The sequence below is a fragment of the Panicum virgatum genome, chromosome 1K (genome assembly GCF_016808335.1).
Source record: "Panicum virgatum strain AP13 chromosome 1K, P.virgatum_v5, whole genome shotgun sequence".
NCBI classification, from domain to species: domain Eukaryota; kingdom Viridiplantae; phylum Streptophyta; class Magnoliopsida; order Poales; family Poaceae; genus Panicum; species Panicum virgatum.
Window position 1 is genome coordinate 40737431 of NC_053136.1, and position 20382 is coordinate 40757812.

Genomic DNA, 20382 nt, shown 5'->3' on the forward strand with positions numbered 1-20382 from the left:
CCCTGTTTAGTTGGTGAAAAATTGTTGGTTTTGATACTGTAGTATATTTCGTTGTTACTTAACAAATAATATCCAATTATAGACTAATTATGCTTAAAAGATTCTTCTCGTGCTAATCAGTTAGACTGTGTAATTGATTATTTATTCAGCTACATTTAATGATCCATGCATATGTCCGAACATTCGATGTGACGAGTACTGTAGAAATTTTTTTGGGAACTAAACAAGGCCGAAGTTTGCACCAACGCAGCACTGACACCTGATGAGTCACGATTGTGCACATCTTGCTAACACAGAATGCAGGCACATCAAAAGCAGACTCTGAAGCCTGAACACGATACAAATGTATACCGAATAATACTCCAACTAAGCTATCTCTATCCACAAACCGATATAACATCATTTTCACGGTTTTACAATCAGAGTGAAATTCAACGGTTACACAAAACAACAGACGCAGAGTCAGCTAACCGGGCGTGAACTGTGAAGCTTGTCAGCTTCCTTCTTCACCCACAGACCACGACTCCACGAGGCCTCGGTGCATAACACGGAAACATCTCCCATTCGTCGCATTCCTGAAAACATCAGAGGCGAGGATCTTGATCTCATCTGGCACATCATCCATGGCATATAAAGCACATCCAGGCATCTTGACATTGAGTAATCTTCTCCTTGATTCGCTTCTTGTTTGCTCACGTTAGCTTGTGCGCTTCGGGACTCCGGATGAACTGGCCCGGTCTCCTCGAGGCAAGCCATCTCTGCTGTAACCTTGTGTCTCCAGGATATTTCTTCCTTTGATCTGGACAAAGGTCTTTTAGTTACATGCTCATCACTTTATGACTGGAGGGAGTAATTCAGGATTAATGACCTGCAGTTGCAAACTTTAACTGATAGCCCGATGTAACCTCCGTTCCGAATTGTAGTTCGTTTGATTTTTTTTTCACCCTAAATTTGACCACTCGTCTTATTCAAAAAATTTGTGCAAACATTGTCAAATTTAAATTATTCTTGAAGACCTTGGATTGATAAGGCAAGCCACAGCAAGAGAAGTGTGTTCTGCACAAATTTTTGAATAAGACGAGTAGTCAAACTTGAGATAAAAAAGATCAAACGAATTATAGTTTGGAACGGAGGGAGTATCACATTCCAGGTGTGGAATGAAAACAGTGAGTAATGCAGTAGTAGAAATCTTGTCCCCACACAATATAAAATGAATGTGGGATTCGTGTTTATAAGATAGTCTCCATTAACAAATTCAGCGTCTTGCCATGTTTCAAAAATTGTCAAAAAGAAATCATGTATGTATTGCACATACAGATTACAGTGAAGTTAATTGCTAACCTGCAAAGAATGAATGGCAAATACTTCTCCTAGACGTCAATAAACATAACAGACAAGCAATCGATCTGGTATTGTTCATCCTGAGTTAACAGAACCCTGGGTGTTCTTGAATCATGATATAAAAGATGAATTCGATCTTGAAGTTTTGCAAGGTTTTCTTTAACGTTTTGTACTATATAATCTTATTAGATGTTGTTTCTTAAATGCAGCATGCTGTATTAGTCGTATTTTAGCTAAATGGGAAGCTAGAACCCCTAGATCCTTGTCGCCATCCAATTTTCCATACAATACATTTCATATTCTCTTTCTAGCTGTCTTTGGGTTTTATCTTTTGCCGAACCCAGCTTGCTTGGGACTGAAGGAGTTGGTTAGCCACCACATTTTGTACTCTCTCTCTCTTTTTCAGTCCCTTACTCTTGGAGGAACAAACAACTTGGAGCATTGTCTATAACGGTGATAGAACTGTAAAGCTATTAAATATAAATCCTATAGTATTTAAAGACGCTCGAGCCACTGGTGTCAGCTTGGTTAGAGATTGATGTCAGCATAGTGAATGAACAGTGCGGAACAGTGTTTTCTCATTGGTTTTGGAGGAATTCGCCGTTGTCAATAGACAGCGACGTTAACACGTAGCTCCGCGCCCTGTAATTATGAATATGCATGGCACTGCTCATTGCTCAAAGACTAAAAAGCTGATTGCAAACTGGCAGAGTGTCTTTAAGTCTTTAACAAGATTAAGGGAGTGAAATGTACAGAAAAGAACACAGTGAGTTCTATCTCATCATACAAGTGCAGGTACAGTGCAAAATGTTGGACTTGAAGTGTAGGAATGCATTAGCACCTGTATTTTACTTGATCCGCCGAGACATGTAGTCTAAGTTAAATGCGAATTTTAAGTAAGCTGAAGTACATATTGGTTCAACATGGCCAAGTGCTCGGACCAAAATCCTTACCTTGTTGGGCGCACCGGCTATATTGATTTTCAGCTAAGAGAGTTCCTAATCGCAAGGCTAAGATGTTTGAAACTTTAAAGATTATTCTCATTAAAGCAACTATATATTTTCTATTGAATAAATTTTTTTATCCACTTGATGATTGAAAATGATATGAAACTCTATTTATTTTTGGTTCCACATTTTTTGCTTGGACCCTATTTGAATTTTTTGAAACAGTTACAACCCCAAATTTTTAACCCACATGGAAAAGTGGAAATCGCGAGACATGGTTGCTGAACTTAATAAATCCGTATGAAATTGGAACACTCGGGTTTGAACACATTTTTAACTCCTGCCACAGTTCAAGTCGATGATCCAACTTCCAAGCTAGGGGGCAGCATGCAAAATCAGCCGTCAGATCAGGCGACCAACGGTACAGATCTTGACGCGGTTCTCTCGACACTCGACAGCCATCATCTTCCCCTCGCCGTAGGGTTTTCCCCCTCACTTCTCTCACCAGAGTCACCTGCACCGCAGCCGCCGCACGGCGACGGCCGCCATGAGAGCCCTCGTCTCCCTCTCCCGGCTCGCGCGCCGGATTCCCGCCTCTCTCGCCACCGTTAGGGCCCCAGGACCGCTCCTCCTCCGGCACATCCATGCCGACGCCCCTCCGCCGCCGCCTCCTCAGGACCCGCCGCCCTTCGTCTCCCGCATCCTCGAATCGGAGCCGAGCCTGACCCCGAGCGCCGACGCGGAGCCGGCACTCGACCCGTTCCTCGATGAGTTCCTCGCGCGCTTCGTGGCCGCCTTTCGCCCGGAACTTGAGGCGGCCTTCCCCGAACACGACCGCGCCGTGGTCGACGAGATGCTCCGCCTCGTCGCGGACGCCGTGATGTGCCGCCTCACCGGGGCCGACCCGGGGCCCGACGCCGCCGAGCTCAGCGACGACCTCTGGGCCGCCGTGTGGAAGGTCAGCGGCTCGGTGCAGGAGGCCATGCGCCGGGACCAGGTCCGCGCCGACCTCCGCCACTACCTCCATTGCGACGAGGTCAAGGAGATGACGCGGTTCGCCGTCGACGTTGGCATCCGCGGCTCCATGCTCCGTGAGCTCCGTTTCAAGTGGGCCCGCGAGAAGCTGGAGGAGGTCGAGTTCTACCGCGGCCTCGATGGCATGCGCGCTGAGGCCGAAGCTGCCGCTGATCCGGCCCCTGCGCCGGTGAGGAGGCTGACTGCTTTGCCGAAGAGGAAGGGGGAGGTGAAGTTCACAATGTACGGGTTGGACATGTCTGACCCGAAGTGGGCTGAGGTTGCGGAGCGGACGGCCGAGGCTGAGGCACATTTTGTGCCCCAGGAAGCCAAGCCTGTAGAAGGGAAAGCGAAGAAGGCTGAGGAGCGGCTGCTGTCGGTTGATCCGAGGAAAGGAGATCCGGTGCCTGCCATGGAGGAGTGGAAGGAGGAGCTCAGGCCAAAGCGTGTTGACTGGATGGCGCTGCTCGAGCGGGTTAAGGCACGCAATGTTGAGTTGTACCTCAAGGTGAGATCTTTGGTAATCATAAAAGCTTGTGTGCATCATGCTGCGATGTTAGTTTGGTAGTTTTTTGCATGTACCATGCTTCATTCATCAACAATTGTCTTGCCCAAATGATCTCTTATGTAATTATGTTTTTCACTGGGTGAAGAGTGGAGCTTCTTTTGGTTATCACAGGGCGTTGATAGCTTGACCTGAACCACTGTTCCAAGGACTTTGTGAATGCAGTTCTATAATTTATTTCATTTCTTGGTAAAAGGGACATTTTATCATGATAAGCATTCTCTGAAACTATATTTTAGGGACTTAGGGACTTATGGTGTACTCCCTTCGTCCAGATATGTTAGGCGGGTTTTCCTCAGCACTGGTACCAACGCTTTGCTTAAATTGGCTCAAACTCCCCTATTTAGTCCCTTAAGTAGCCTTTAATGTATTGGCATGCTTCTTCATCACTATCTGGCTGCTCTTTGTTGCATGCGCATTTAAGTATAGAGAGGCAAGTTGTGACCAAGAGCGCAAGAATTTGCATGGGGAAGCACAACATGCCTGACAAGTCTCGACAATGGCTGGAGAGAAATATGTCCAAAATATCTGAACAGATGGAGTATATAGTAAGAACCATTTCGGTCTTTGAAGCTTGAACCTAGTGAAACTAAGCCTATTTAATCTTCAAATTTTCTGAAATGTTTTGTGGACTTACTGGAAATGGATGATACAGTATGCTGTAATATTTCATGCCAAACTTGATCGCGCTTGAGCGAAAAAGAATGACAAAGTTGACATCTGCATAGTGATTTCTGTTGGTCTCTAATACTCCGTTGAGCTGCTGCTGCTTATCATGTCTATCAAATGCAATCAAGTTTGGTCATGAATTTTCAGGAATCATTATGCCCATTCACATATACATAATCTTTTTATAACACTAGAACTTTTGAAGACTTCTATAAATAGTTCTCACAATCACTCTCCAAGAAGGCGCTTACCATTTGACAAACACTTGGCAGGAGTTCATATTAATCCTTCAGTAACTGGATAGACTCAAGCATTGGGTAGTTTAATTTAATATCTTCACTCACACACACACAAAAAACAATGTTTGATTTAGGCATAGGCATTTCAATATGTGATTACATTTAATTTTCCCAAGGTTCTTAGGGATGATTCGATATGTTACTCCCTCAGTTTTTATTTACATGTCATATTAGGTTTGTCCTAAGTCAAACTTTGCAAACTTTGACCAAACTTATAGAAAGAAATAATAATACAATACCAAATTTGTTTTATTGAATCCACCGTGAAGTATACGTTGATAGTGCATATGTTGGATAGTATAGTTGTTGCTATATTTTTCTATAAAATTGGTCAAAGTTAACCAAGTTTGACTTAAGACAAACCTTATACGACATGTAAATAAAAACGGAGGGAGTACATCAATTGAGCAATTGCCTTAAAACCACTGTCATTGCACCGCTTGACTTTTTTTTTAACATATGCTCCATGTTTGGATCTACAGGTTGCTGAAATTCTGTTAGCTGAAGAATCTTTTGAGGCAAACATCCGAGATTACTCAAAGTTAATTGATCTTCATGCTAAAGCAAATAATGTGAAAGGTGCAGAGATAATACTTGGTAAAATGAAAGAGAAAGGTGTTGCGCCGGATATCCTCACATCCATCACATTAGTCCACATGTATAGCAAGGCAGGCAATCTAGATCGAGCCAAGGATGCTTTTGACTTTATTCGGAATGAGGGTTTCAAACCAGATCTGAAACTCTTCAGTTCGATGATGAAATGTTATATCAGCCATGGGGAACCAGGACAAGCAGATAGTTTGCTAAGGTATATGAAGGACAAGGATATCAAAGCCACCAGAGAAATGTACACAGATGTCATACGGGCATATGCTCAGCAAGGCATGGTGGATAGTGCCCAGAACGTTCATAGGTCGATGGACATTGCTGGAATTGAGTCTACGCAAGAGTTGTTCGCAATTAATATAGAGGCATATGGACGCATTGGTGATACTGATAAGGCATGTGCATTGTTTCAACAAATGAGGAGGTATGGACACGAACCGGATGATAGTTCCATTGCTGGTGTGGTGTCTGCGTACATGAAGAACAACCAATTAGATCAGGCTTTGCACTGGCTGTTGGGTCTAGAGAAGGAAGGACTTAAACTTGGCATCAAGACGAACCTTGTGTTGCTGGATTGGCTGTCTATGTTGCAGCTAGTTCTGGAGGCTGAACAGCTCGTGCAGAAGATAAAACAGCTGGGTGAAGAACCCATAGAAGTCCATGTGTTCCTTGCCGATATGTATGCAAAGTCACGCCAGGAAGAGAAAGCCCGTAGATCCCTCAAGATCTTGGAAGAGAAGAAGAAACAATTGAAGGCTGATCAGTTCGAGAGGATTATAGGGGGCCTTCTGGACGGTGGATTCTCAGAGGAGGCAAACAAATACTACAAAATGATGAAATCATGTGGCTTTGAACCATCAGAAACAATCGAGGTCGGTGTTAAGGCCAGTATAAGGATGAGGGGTGGGCCTCGCCCCACTGGTAGGCATTGAGGTTAGGGCTTGCATGCTGGCAGTGATTCTGGTCTGAGAAACATTGAGGTAGCACTGACGACGGCACAACCAAGTCGACAAAACTTGAAAGAGAGGTTGGCTGAATTTTTTTTTTATCCATTAGGCATGAAAATGCTTCCACAGACTTATAATACAAAGTGGATAGGTGCCCGTCTCGTGATTTTGTTGTTTCATGCGATCAGAATTTGCAATTGTATTTGATGAAGTTTTTAGTGATTGTAATGCCTTTTCAGCTTCCAGATAGACATACCATGATGTAAGTGTTACAAATCTAGGCAATTTCATGTTTAATTTATTCCATAAATATGACGCAAACAAGAAATGCATGATCATGATATCATATACGTGCTTATAAAAGAAATTCATCATCAAAGTTATCATGGATATGAAACTAGTGCTAACCAGCAAAGCATGACATGCGAAAACTCTCAAATAAAGCATGTCAATCACATTGTTTACGCTAATCACAAAGATTGCAACTTTGAGAATAAGATTAGCATACCCAGCAGCAGAGCCGGAAGCACCCCAAAGCGACATGGTGTTTTGTTGTTGTAGTCGTCCCGCTCGATGCAGTGCAGAGATGTAGTAGTGATGATCACACTCTTCCGGTGCTCGTGCGCGCAAGAACCGGAACGGGGCAGCAGGAACACAGCACAACGGTGAAGCTTTGTGTCGTGTACATATGGAAGACAGAGAAAGGATGCCTCTTTATAGGCCCCAGGCGTGACCTTTGGCTGCTCGAGTTAATGCCATCAAAAGGCACCATGAAAGACCTTTGGCTGGGCTGCCTAGCTTAATGCCATGAAAGGCACCATGAAAGACACCGTGAAGGACCTTTGGCTGCCTAGCTTAATGCCATGAAAACTAGTAACTCCCTGCCATTGAAATGTCCATACAAGTCACTAACCACAGGTCAGTTAATAGTCATTAAATGGTGATCCAAAATGACAACACCCTTCTCAACTTCCAATGCGGTGCTGTTACAATTGTAACTACCCCAAAATCATGTGCCTTGGGATTTATTGATCATTTTTAATAGGATTTTGGCCCATTTATTCTAACAATCCCCATCAAATTCCAAGGCACATGTTTAGTTTCATCGTTGTTTTAATATACCGGTGTTTCGATGGAGACCTGGTTAGGATTAAACATCCACCTAGAGCATAAGCTATACTTGATCACAACTGAACAATGGATTATGCCTTGAATTGACAGTTTTGTGCGAACAAGTTTCACTCAAGCCCTTAACCGATACTAGGCTGCAAACTGCATCCCCTCTATTTGGAGCATATAAGTCGTACTCCCGTGCCTTTCATGAGTCTCTAGAGATTACCCGATCTCATAGACTGTGACTAGCAGTCGAACTCATATAGGTGTGTTTATTTTAGGATGTCCTGTAGGACAACATCTTTGCTTTACCAAGCCACTCAGATCACATTAAGAGTTTAATCAACCTCCCTAACAGTATTGGAGAGACGGTGTATCTCAAATGAGCTAGACCTTATTCTAAGGAGTCTCTCCCTCAGCCATCCACTAGCTTGTTTCGCCATCCTAATTCACAGGATCTCCGATCACAAAGGACATGTTACCACTATGGAATGACTTCAAGTGGGTCTCAAGCCCAACTCCCTCGATGCACCTCCTATCACATTGCGTGATAGACCCTTAGTAAACTGATCTGCCAGATTATTAGATGTATGGACATAGTCCAATGATATTACTCCGGAGTTTCTCAATTTTCTGACAGTCTTCAGGCGCCTTTTCACATGCCTTGTAGATTTCATATTATCCTTAGAACTGTTCACATTTGTTATCACAGTTTGGTTGTCACGGTTCATGGATATAGCCGGTATAGGTTTCTCAACAATCGGCAAATCCATAAGGAGCTCACGTAGCCACTCGGCTTCAGCGCCAGCAGTATCCAATGCTGTCAGTTCTGCTTCCATTGTAGACTTCGTTAAGATAGTCTGCTTGCAAGACTTTCAGGAAATAGCGCCACCTTCAAGCAGGAACGCATATCCGCTTGTGGCATACATCTCATCAGCATCAGAAATCCAATTAGCATCACAATAACCTTCCAGTACCTTTGGATACCCGGTAAAGTGAATGTCATAACTCATTGTACCTTTTAGATAGCGTAGTACTCTCTCGAGAGCACCCCAGTGAATATCTCCCGGATTTGACACAAACCGGCTTAGCTTGCTCACAGCAAACGAGATATCAGGCCTGGTCGCACTAGCCAAATACATGAGAGAACCAATTATATGTGAATATCTTAATTGGTCTCTTGCAATTTTCCGATTTTTTCTCAAAATCACGCTTGGGTCATAAGGAGTTGGAGCTGCTACACAGTCATCGTACCCAAAACGATTTAGTACCTTTTCCACATAGTGGGACTGCACAAGAGTAACCCCACCATTTCCTTCTTCTCTCAAAATCTTAATGTTAAGAATAACATCAGCCTCACTCAAGTCTTTCATCTCAAAACGACAGAAAATTCTTCACTTCTTTGATCACTTCAACATTATTTCTGAATATTAAAATATCATCCACATATAAGCACAAAATGACACCATTGCCTCCACTGAACCGATAATATACACATTTATCAGCTTCATTCACCACAAAGCCGGCTGATGTTAAAGTTTTATCAAATTTCTCATGCCACTGCTTTGGTGTTTGCTTTAGGCCATACAATGATTTTTGCAGCTTACACACCTTACCCTCTTGACCTTTTGCCACAAATCCATCAGGTTGATCCATATAGTTCTCTTCCTCAAACTCTCCATTCAAGAAAGCTGTCTTAACATCCATCTGATGAATGAGAAGACCGTGTGAGGCAGCCAAGGATATTAGCACACGTATGGTGGTCAGTCGAGCAACTGGTGAATAAGTGTCAAAATAATCATATCCTTCCTTTTGTGTATAGCCTTTAGCAACTAGTCTTGCCTTGTACTTCTCAACAGTACCATCAGGCCTCATTTTCTTTTTGAACACCTATTTACACCCCACAGGTTTACATCCATAAGGACGATCAATCACTTCTCAAGTCCCATTAGACATAATAGAATCCATCCCACTTTGCACTGTTTCCTTCCATAAGTCAGCATCAATAGATGAATATGCCTCAGCAATTGTTGTGGGAGTGTCTTCCGTGAGGCACATAATAAAGACCTCACCAAAGGATTTTGCAGCCATTTGTCTCTTGCTCTTTCGAGTGACTGTATTATTATCCTCCTCAGGAGTTTCCACATGAGTTTCAAAAACATCATTATTTATCGGTTCATGGACATCCTCAGAAGAAATAGAATCATGACTAGAAATACTAGGTGTATTTTTCATGGGAAATTCATCTTAAAAAAATGTTGCGTCTCTCAATTCCATGACAGTACCCTCATACATATCTGGTACTTTAGAATTTATTATAAAAAATCTATAACCCACGCTGTGTATAGCATAACCAAGAAAGACACAGTCAACGGTTTTGGGTCCAAAGTTTTGCTTCTTGTTAATTGGCACATGCACCTTTGCCAAACAACCCCATGTTTGCAGATAGGAGAGATTTAATCTCTTTTTCTCCCATTCCTCGAATGGTGTAATTTTTTTGTTCTTTGTGGGCACCCTATTCAGGACATGATACGCTGTCAAAATCGCCTCACCCCACCATACCTTAGGTAGCCCCGCAGTTTCTAACATGGCGTTAACCAAATCAGTTAGAGTACGGTTCTTCCTCTCAGTAATCCCATTGGATTGTGGTGAGTATGGCGGTGTCCTCTCATGAATAATTTCATGCTCCGCGCAAAACTCAGAAAACTCATTTGAGAAATATTCTCCACCGCGATCAGAACGCACCCGTTTAATTTTCTTTTCAAGTTGGTTTTCCACCTCAGCCTTATAGATTTTAAAATAACGCAACGCTTCATCCTTTGTTTTTAACAGATACACATAGGAAAATCTAGTGCAATCATCTATAAGCGTCATGAAATATTTCTTGCCACCTTTGGTCAATATTCCATTCATCTCACAAATATCTGAATGAATTAATTCAAGTGGTGCCAACTCTCTCGCCGCAGCAGCCTTGTGAGGCTTGCGAGGTTGTTTTGCTTCAACACACACATGACACTTTGAATTTTTGATCACATCAAATTTAGGAATTAAATTCAAACTAGCTAAGCGAGACATGCAACCAACATTGACATGACATAATCTCGAATGCCAAATATTAGTCTCAACATTATTAACTACATTGTTCACAGATTTAAAACAAGTATTAACCAAAGACAAGCAGAACAAACCTCTGCTCTCATAGCCTTTTCCAACAAAAGTTCCATACTTAGAAACAACACATTTATTGGATTCAAATACTAGTTTATAACCATCACGACAGAGTAAGGAGCCACTAATCAAGTTCTTCTTTATTGAGGGGACATAATGCACGTTCTTGAGCTGTATGATCTTTCGCGAAGTAAGCTTCAGATTGACCATACCAACACCATAAACAGCTGCACGCGCTCCATTCTCCATCAGCAAAGAGGCAGCCCACCCGGCCTGGTAAAAAGAAAATAAGGAAAAATCAGCACACACATAAATATTTGCACCGGTATCAACTCACCAATTAGGTGAATAAAAAACTGAAAATGCAAAAGTTAAAAATTTACCATACCAGAAGTTGCAGCTTCAGTCTCAACGGTGTTGCAGAGATGTTGCAGTGACGATCACGCTCATTCGCCTAGCGCCGGGAAGAAGTCGTGCCGCGCCGTCGCCAAACAGGAAGGAGATGACGTCGCCGCCGGGAACAAAAGCGAGTAGTTGTGTCGCCGCCGACACTCCCAAAAAACGTGATTGCCGTCCTCACCCGAGCAGGCGAACTCACGGACAACAGCGTTTCGGAGGCCTACTCTTCCGGTGCTCGTGCGTGCAAGAACCGGAACGGGGCAGCAGGAACGCAGCACAACAGTGAAGCTTTGTGTCGTGTACATATGGAAGACAGAGAAAGGATGCCTCTTTATAGGCCCCAGGCGTGAACTTTGGCTGCCCGAGTTAATGCCATCAAAAGGCACCATGAAAAGCCTTTGGCTGCCTAGTTTAATGCCATGAAAGGCACCGTGAAGAACCTTTGGCTGCCTAGCTTAATACCTTGAAAACTAGTAACTCCATGCCATTGAAATGTCCGTTACTAGTCACTAACCACGGGTCAGTTAATAGTCATCAAATGGTGATCTAAAATAACAACACCCTTCTCAACTTCCAATGTGGTGCTGTTACAATTGTAACTACCCTAAAATCATGTGACTTGGGATTTATTGATCATTTTTAATAGGCTTTTGGCCCATTTATTCTAACAGTAAGTTAATAATAGTTGACCAGAATTCGCATCTGTGACCCGTGATTCAGTAGTGTATTCACTCCGTTCAGTAAATCTTTACTCTTTTTTTAATCTTTCCATACGTTACTCGATATCTTGTATGGGTCCTCTCTTCCATGTATGTGTCCTGCTGGCCCGATATCTGATTGCGCTGTGTGGGCTTTAGCTTGCGCCCTTGAAGGCTTAAAGCCCAGGGGCTGAAGGAGCCACGGCCCACAAACCAGCCCAAAACCGCTGGCGTCTCCCCACGCGCACCCGGCTGTTTCCCGCGCAGGCGCCCGGCGGCGAAGTCTCAGTCGCCACTCGACAGGTCCCTAGTCGCAGTCGGGGCGTCCGCATCGTCTCGATCGACCACTAGTCCACTACTACTGTACTACAAGTCTACATGGCACCACCCCTCCCGCCTTCGACTTCTCCTGCAGGCTGCAGCCCCTTCCACGCTGCGCTAGCCCTGCCTCTCGTCATTTTCCTCCTCTCCCGTCGGCAGCCTATCTCGCGCTGAAGCCTGAAGTTCCCGTCGGCAAGCTACCTTGCGCTGAAGTAAGCAGTGAAGCAGCTTGGGGTTCGTGTGCCTTTTTCCGATCCCACTTGCCACCAAGGTTCATTCATTCTATCCGATGCGTTTAGGACTCTGGTAAGAAAAATGTTTTTTTTTTACTCTGGTAGAGGACGAGTCTCAGTGCATAATTTATAGCATAATTACAATATTGAGAATTTGGTAACCGAGCCAGATAAATTTCATCATGATGAAACTCATCGCTATCTCAAAACTCTCTTGGCGCTGGCTGAGTCAAACTTCATCCCTTTCTTTTTATCGCCTCGTTTCATTATGTTGTCATTATCTTGATCAGATTTTAAAAAAAATGGAGGTTGCGGTTCACCACCGAGTTATTTCACCAGTCGACAAGATAGCAAAACGATAAAGCATTTCGTGTTTGCAAATTCTTTCAGATGACAATGATCAGAACCCTCAGGCCTCGGTCATGGGCCATGGCCATGTCGGCAGCAAAGGTACAGACGCCATGCAGCTGCAAAGATCTTTGCACCAAAATCTCAGCAAAACCCCGCTCTGACCACACATAACTGCAGAAAATTCTTCAGACACGCCACCATTGCCCCGCTTGTTGTAACTACTGCTGTCCTGCATATCCGTTACAACAACAACGCAATCGACAAGCATATTGAAATATGGTAGAGCTGTCGATGTTGTGTGGCCTTCAGAATTCTAGACCCAGAGCCTAGCAAAACCAAAGCAGAAATTATTTCAGAACAATAATAGATGGAAATTATCTACAGCGAGAGGGTTCTCTGATTCACAACACTCAAAAACAACCAGACAAGTTTATCAAATATATAGGGTGCCACAGGCAATCCGCTAATAACCGAGTCCAACATCCACAGCACAAGGGTGCAATCTGCAATGTAAGTGTAACATTTCATAATTTTACAAGAAACACCGCCCGATACACTCACTGGACACCCATCACCACACATGCTTGCTTGTTGGTGACAAGGCACCGGAGCAAACAAACAGTCATGCTACCGCTGAGCCAGCTTCTTCAGGTGTTGGAGCAACTTTTGCTTGATCCACTGTCGATCATATGGCAGAAATGCCTGAATTGAGTGATCATAACTGTGGATGTTAAAATACCAAGTTGTTAGGTTCTTCTTAACTTTGAACACAAACATGTACAAATGCTTCGAGTGACTTCGAAGATATTAAAAGGTTCTTGTACTCACACCAGTGCACTTATGTCAGCTAGGCCATCAATGAAATTATAAAGGTCACTGATATCATAGGTTATGGGGGCCATGGGGTTGATATCCCTAATTTTCCTTTCATAAAGCCCACAGATTCCTGCCATTTCAGTAGAGTTGTATTAGGTAATTTATAAACTTTTAGAAGGGAAATAAATCAAGAAGAACTGAAAAAGTGCAAATCTGATTTTGGAGGGGTAGATCATAAGATGAATACATGCTAAACTAGCCCATTAGTGGGGGGCGCTATCAGGTCCGCCAACAAAAGTTCAAAGAAAGAGGACTTGATCCATGAACGTTGATGAAACATCTAAGATGTGCTATAATGTTTCTTCTTAGATTTAAATATCACTGTATTTTTTTTCTGGTCAGCAAATGCATGAGGGGAAACACTTAATAAACTATAAGACATTAATATGATGCTGCAGATGCAAATCAGAAAACCAACTTCATACAGCTGTAGGATCACATGAAAACCACCATAGTGATATAAATAAAGCAAACTACTATTTGAACTTTTCAGCAGCAGGTCAAACCATACGTACCATCCAATGCATGGTTAATTGAATTATAATCCATAAATGTCCTAGAAGCCCTATTTTGGGATGGTTGCATCAGGATAATGGTGTGTCTCCCAGCCTGCAAAGAGCAATCAATCAGATCCACACATCAACATGTGTCAAGTGCCATGGGTATCAATGCATAACTGTAGTACTTCTTCCAGAGTGCAAAGTATCAGACTTTATGGATGCTAAGGAAATTACTGGCATGCCCATGCCCACTAGCCTTAAACAAGGTTCCTAAATAGAGAAAATATTTCCTGTGGAGCCACTACTATTAGAGTATTCATAAAAGGTGCCATATCACAAAAGCAAAGATTTGCTAGACAAACCATTTATTAGTAAAAACCCAATAAAGGCACTTTCATTCCCTAGCAAGATTCCTTCATGTCAAGAAGCAATAATAATATTGGTCTAGTCATCATCAAGTTGGCTTTGGACAGGATGCGCAAATATGGCATCCAAAAGCTTCTGATTTTAAGAGACGTCAATACTCTGGGAATAAAACAAACCCAACCTAACACAGTGCCTAGCAATATCAATAGTGTTCTTGTACTTCTGCATGCAAACACCATAGCTTCTCTTTCAAAATTTTATTTTATACTGAATAATATTTACGGTATTCTAATTTCAAGGGAGAACCTTTATATTTTCTGTTCTTTATACAGAAGAGCTCTAGAACTTTATGCGGGTTGATAAGAAGTGTTAGAGTATACTAGGCAACTCCGGATATGGTTAGTTTAGGATTGATTGTAATCCCGGGATAACCTTCCTTATCTCTAGGAGAGGCTACTTGCCCTCCAAGCCATGTACTCCTATATATGCCGCCCAAAGGACTCAATGCAATACATCGACCACATTATACGCATCCTACTTTCCTACATGGTATCACGAGTTAGGGTTTCGACCTAGGCTTCCGCTTCCGCAGCAGCCGCTGCGCCGCCCCCGGGGAGATCGATCTCCGCCGGGGGCAACGCCCTCGTAGGATGCCCGGCGGATCCCTCTGATCCGCTGTGCCTGTCGTCGTCGAGCACAGCAAGGAGACCTACCTCGCCGCTAGGATTCGTCGCCGCCGTCACCTCCGCGCGGGTGGCTGCCGCCGAGCGTGAGGATAGGGACCGCCAGGCGCCGTCGTGGGGGCCTTGCCTCCTCGCGGGTGGCTACCGCCGAAGGGCTGCCCCCTCCGCGCAGGTGGCTGCCGCCGAGCGCGTGGATGAGGGCCGCCCCCTCCGCGCGGATGGGCGCCGCCTACGTCCAGGGCCGCTCCCATGGGGCCACCAGGCGTCGACGAGGCTGCCGGGCGCCGCCGTGGGGGGGCACTGCTTCCGCGTGGGTGGCCGCCATCGGGTGCCGCTAGTTTGCTCTACCCTGCTCTGCCCTTCTCTCTCTTGCGTGGGGAGATAAGGATGAGGGTGAGGGTGGGGCTAATTGCTAGGTGCACCTGAGATGTACCCATGGTCCCCTTGCTGCTGCTATTTTTCTTTTCCCGATCTAAGATCGGTTTGCGTCGCCCTGCCGTTCGTTGTCGTTCACCCTACCGGTGTCGTCGCCTTTTCAGGTAGTGGTGCCACTCGCCTCCGGTCTTCGTCAAGCAGGCGCTCGATCCGCCTCCGCGCCTCCAACCGTTCTCGCGCGGACATCGCCGCCGATGTTCCTGAAGGAAGACGTCGTCGCCACCCCTAATCTGAGCGCGACACTTGCTGCAACCTGCGCCGTCGCCACCCCTGACCTGAGCGTGACCTAAGTCGCAAACCGCGCCGTCTATCATCGTCATCCGCCGCACCGTCCTGCTGCTGTCTTCGGCAAGAAGCTGCTGAGTTTGCGTACTCGAGCACCTCGACGACGCTTCGACCCGCGCCCCCTCCACGGCTTCGACCACGTCCACCTCGACCTCGGCTACTACGACACTAAAGGGCTATCATCTGCATGAGTCTACAGTCAAAGCTTTCGCACCGGCATTCCGACTGCAGGGGGGATACGTCTCCATTGTTCTCCAATTTGACCGTTCGTGTTGCTACCACTACGACTGCGGGGGGATGTTAGAGTATATTAGGCAACTCCGGATATGGTTAGTTTAGGATTGATTGTAATCCCGAGATAAACTTTCTTATCTCTAGGAGAGGCTACTTGCCCTCCAAGCCATGTACTCTTATATATACCACCCAAAGGGCTCAATGCAATACATCAACCACATTATACGCATCTACATCGACCACATTATATGCATCATACTTTCCTACAAGAAGAACCCACTATCCAAATCTGGGGCTATATGATATTTCCGTTTCCAAATTCCTAGTACACATCTATGTGAATGAAACATGCTGTAGGAGAAAACATATACAACAAATAATTAATTGTTCTCATATACTAGAAGCTCACACTCAATGTAAATAAGTTATGACAGAAAACCTCTAACATGTCACCAATCTATGAAGAAACAATTCTTGAATCACATCAAATAACACAATATATTTAAACTAACAGAAGATACAGAATACACTATGATCAAACTTATTTGAACTTTAAAATGTTAAATAAGAGGCCAGAAAGGATAAAATCAGTGGCTCAAAACTGCAGATGGAGACAGCGAGTTCCTTGGTACGCAGATATATAGAGTCCCACCATATACTCATAATAGGCAAGACAAGGTTGCAAATCTGACGATACAAACTGCGCCATTTCCTAGCCAATAAAGACCAAAGCATTATTGGAAACCTAGACATATCCATTTGCCAGCAATAAATTATAACCAAGCAAGCTGCAATGTGTGACCTGACAGTATGGCAAATGGCGAGCAATTGGGAACATCAGAGCTAGGGTAAGAGCAATGAAATTAAGGGAATTGACACAGTGGCATGATACGGGGTCAGTATGGGCTACGTTGGCACTACTTTTTTCTTATTTACAAAGCATTAAGGCCATGACGTTTTCATGTTGCAAGACAGTAGATTTCTCCAAACCACATATTACCCATTAGTGAGAAACCCTTGTTCTGCAAACTTTGTTATCTAATAATCATAACTGCCACTATGGTGTTCTAAGATATGAGCTTCAGCATTGCAGTATTTCCAATTTTTTGTCGAATCTTGAAAGGTGCCCTAAAAGAACAACTATCTAATCTTGAAGTTAAAACACATAACTGTCTAAGTAGAAGACAGCAGTTTCACAAATTATAAATTGACCATTAAACAGCAGTTTCATAAATTACAAGTTGAACTTTCAGACCACCTAATTTCATGTTCTTAAGAACATGAAGTTTGGTAAACAAAGTTTAGTTAGCAGATGACACACTGTAGCATTTTCCTACTATTTACAGAAAGTCTATAACCTTACAAACAAACTACCATAACATAGAAGCAAAGTCATTCTAGGATCAAGATCATGAGTTTAGAACAAATATTTTCAATAGAATGCAGAAGGGAACAGTGTTTGGCTGCTCCATTGGTGGCTGCGCTGCAGCTGTCCGAACGGCAGCCGCAGCCAGCAGGCAGCTGGCTGGTTTGCTGGGCAGCCGAACACGCTGAGTCGGAAGAAGTATGGATCAGACTGTTCACGCCATGCTATATAGATATCACCACATTCACAAAACTCGCATTGAAACCCTGCCCAAACAAGTCAACAAAAGAAATAATAGTAATAGCAGATTACTCGGCGAACACTGTACTGTACAAGCTATGATAGAAACACATCGAGCTACTCCGATTCAGCTAACCAACTGACCACGGGTGCCGGAGACAAAGGCCATGTTTGGTTCATAAGGTGAAAAAAAATTCACAAAAAGACGAATGCATGCATAGAGTACTAAACGAAGTTTATTTGCGAAACCTTTTCACGGATGAGTGTAACTTTTCGAGACGAATCTAATGAAAGTTCCACCATGATTGGCTACAGTGATGCTACAGTACCGCGCCTGACCAAACACGGCCAAAGGAAGAAAAGCAAAATACAAATATCTGCGACCGTCGCGTCGTCACTGGCCTACCCGGTGCCGGCTTTTACGATCCCATCGGTCATAGGCACAAATCCTATTCCCAATCATAACCTGCCGCTACTAATACTGGAACCGCGGGCCGCGGGGTACCGAAATCCCCGCCCCGCGGCTCGTCCCGGAAACCCCAGAGTAGAAGAGGATTGTGCAGAGAAGCTCACCATGGAGGGGAGCGGGGCGACCCGAAGCCGGCGGCGACTCGCGGGCGGGATGGAGCCGGCGGGAGCGGCGAGAGTCGGGGAGGCGGCGATTTGGCGAAGCCGGCAGCGAGGTCGCGGGGGGAGGGGAGCGGAGCGGCGAAGAGTCGAGGAGGCGGCGGCGATTGGGGGTATCTGCGCGTTTCTGCGGGGGGAAAGGGTAGTGGGACCTGTCTGTCACCTGTTTCTGCTCTAAAGAAAAGAAGGGAAAAGAAGAAAACAACGGTTTTGGTTGGAGCTTGGATGCTTGTTTGGATGCCACATTGGATTCTTCGCAAGAACATCGGAATTTCTGTGCCTCTAGAGCAGCAGATATTTTACTGTGAACGCGTAAAAACGAGATATCCCATCTCAATTGCCAGATGGTAGGCGGTGGTAAAACTGTAAAAGGAGGGCTATTTTTTTAAAAGAATTCAAGGAGGGCTATTTTATGAGCAGCGAAGATCGCTAGTATAGTATTTTTCTTTTTCTTTTTTGAATCGGCTAGTATAGTAAATTAGTAATATACAAGGTTAGCAGGACAATGACAGATTTGGTGGTGGCGGAAACCGCTTATGGGGACATAATGTGATCGAAGATTGGAGATTAAACTTTTAATTTGTTATAGATTAGATTCCGACCCATGAAAAACGCTGTCACTCAAACCTATAAAAAAATATCATATTTTACCTTAGTTATTGATGGTGACCAGAGTATGTGGCTAAGCGGCCAGAGTAATCACCAATAGGTTACACATACCCGTACCCAAAATATACTCTCTCTCCATTACCAAAAGCTATTTTTGTGTTTTTGGTAATGGTTGCTACAGTAAATTATCAAAAATAGAGTAGAGAAAAAATCTCCTTCATTAAGGAGAGAGAGAGGTGTGTTTTGATGATTACGAAAAAAATTTAGGTACTGAGAATTGGATTGATAATCTGTTGGAGGACCTCAAATTATCAAAACATCAATTTTTTAGTATTGGGGAGAGGGATGAGTAATTCGTTGGAGATGCTATGATCAGCTCACATGCTAGAGTATTGGAGACTTTTAACACTCCATCAAGAATTGTATCTAAGGTTATATTTGGTTCTGTTTTTTCTGAAACTCGTTTATATGAGAAGTTGGATTTTCTGATTATATGTTGTGTGGAGAATCCACTGCCTTAATAAGATAACTGCTTGACAATTTTAATTATCTTAACTAAACAATTATGTCCGTGCGTTGCTACGAACAAAGTTGGTATAATAAGTATTGGATATGTATTGGCGCTCGTGCGTAAATTTATAGGGATCTATGTTATCGAGTCATGAACAGAGATGGTTGTTCCGACTCACATAGGATGGACTAATCCACCTGTCAATAACACAAACGGACCAATCCTAAATAAAAAATTTGAATGGAAACTTTACTCGATTTAGCAATAGATATAGATATGTGCTTGACAATCCTAGACCCAATCATCTTCCCTTATAAGAAACACGTGCTTGATCCGCTTAGGAGATAAGCGGGACGCATGTTATTTTCCCACAGTACTATGCAAAGCGGCTTCTGGGTAAGCGAAAATAACTAAATAAGCAAAGCAGTTGGGTAAAATTCCCCTTTTTTCACCTATATAAGTCGCTTATAAGTGGAATAAGCAGGGCCAAAGCTTTCAATAGAGTTCATGTCATACTAACACACAACAACAAACAACAACAACATATCCTTTTTTCCCAAGTAAGTTGGGGTAGGCTAGAGATGAAACCCGAAAAAAATAAGTTCAAGGTTCAGGTACATTGATAGCTAGTCTCTTTAGACATATTCCAATCCTTAAGGTCTCTTTTAACCGACTCATCCCACGTCAGTTTAGGTCTCCCTCTACCCCTCTTTACATTATCGACCCGTTCAAGAACTCCATTACGCACCGGCGCCTCAGGAGGCCTTCGTTGGACATGTCCAAACCATCTCAGCCGATGCTGGGTAAGTTTCTCCTCAATTGGTGCCACCCCGACCCTATCCCGAATAACTTCGTTCCGGGCTCTATCCCTCCTTGTGTGCCCGCAAAACCACCGCAACATCCGCATCTCTGCTACACTCAGTTGCTGGACATATCGCCTTTTTGTAGGCCAACATTCAGTACCGTATAACATCGTCGG

The 20382-nt window shown here is 43.9% G+C and overlaps 2 protein-coding genes across 2 annotated transcripts; one reads left to right on the forward strand and one right to left on the reverse strand.

Annotated features, from left to right (window-relative positions):
• Positions 1-2772: 2772 nt before the first annotated feature.
• On the forward strand, positions 2773-6698 carry LOC120708196 (pentatricopeptide repeat-containing protein At1g01970-like). The gene is made up of 2 exons (XM_039993328.1): positions 2773-3810; positions 5318-6698. The coding sequence occupies exons 1-2, from the start codon at positions 2836-2838 to the stop codon at positions 6371-6373; spliced, it is 2031 nt and encodes a 676-aa protein (XP_039849262.1). The 5' UTR covers positions 2773-2835; the 3' UTR covers positions 6374-6698.
• A 6326-nt stretch (positions 6699-13024) lies between these two features.
• Positions 13025-18415, reverse strand: LOC120708205 (enhancer of rudimentary homolog). The gene is made up of 4 exons (XM_039993334.1): positions 18230-18415; positions 14063-14156; positions 13500-13617; positions 13025-13392 (listed from the first exon to the last, which is right to left on the reverse strand). The coding sequence occupies exons 1-4, from the start codon at positions 18230-18232 to the stop codon at positions 13299-13301; spliced, it is 309 nt and encodes a 102-aa protein (XP_039849268.1). The 5' UTR covers positions 18233-18415; the 3' UTR covers positions 13025-13298.
• Between the last annotated feature and the right edge of the window lie 1967 nt (positions 18416-20382).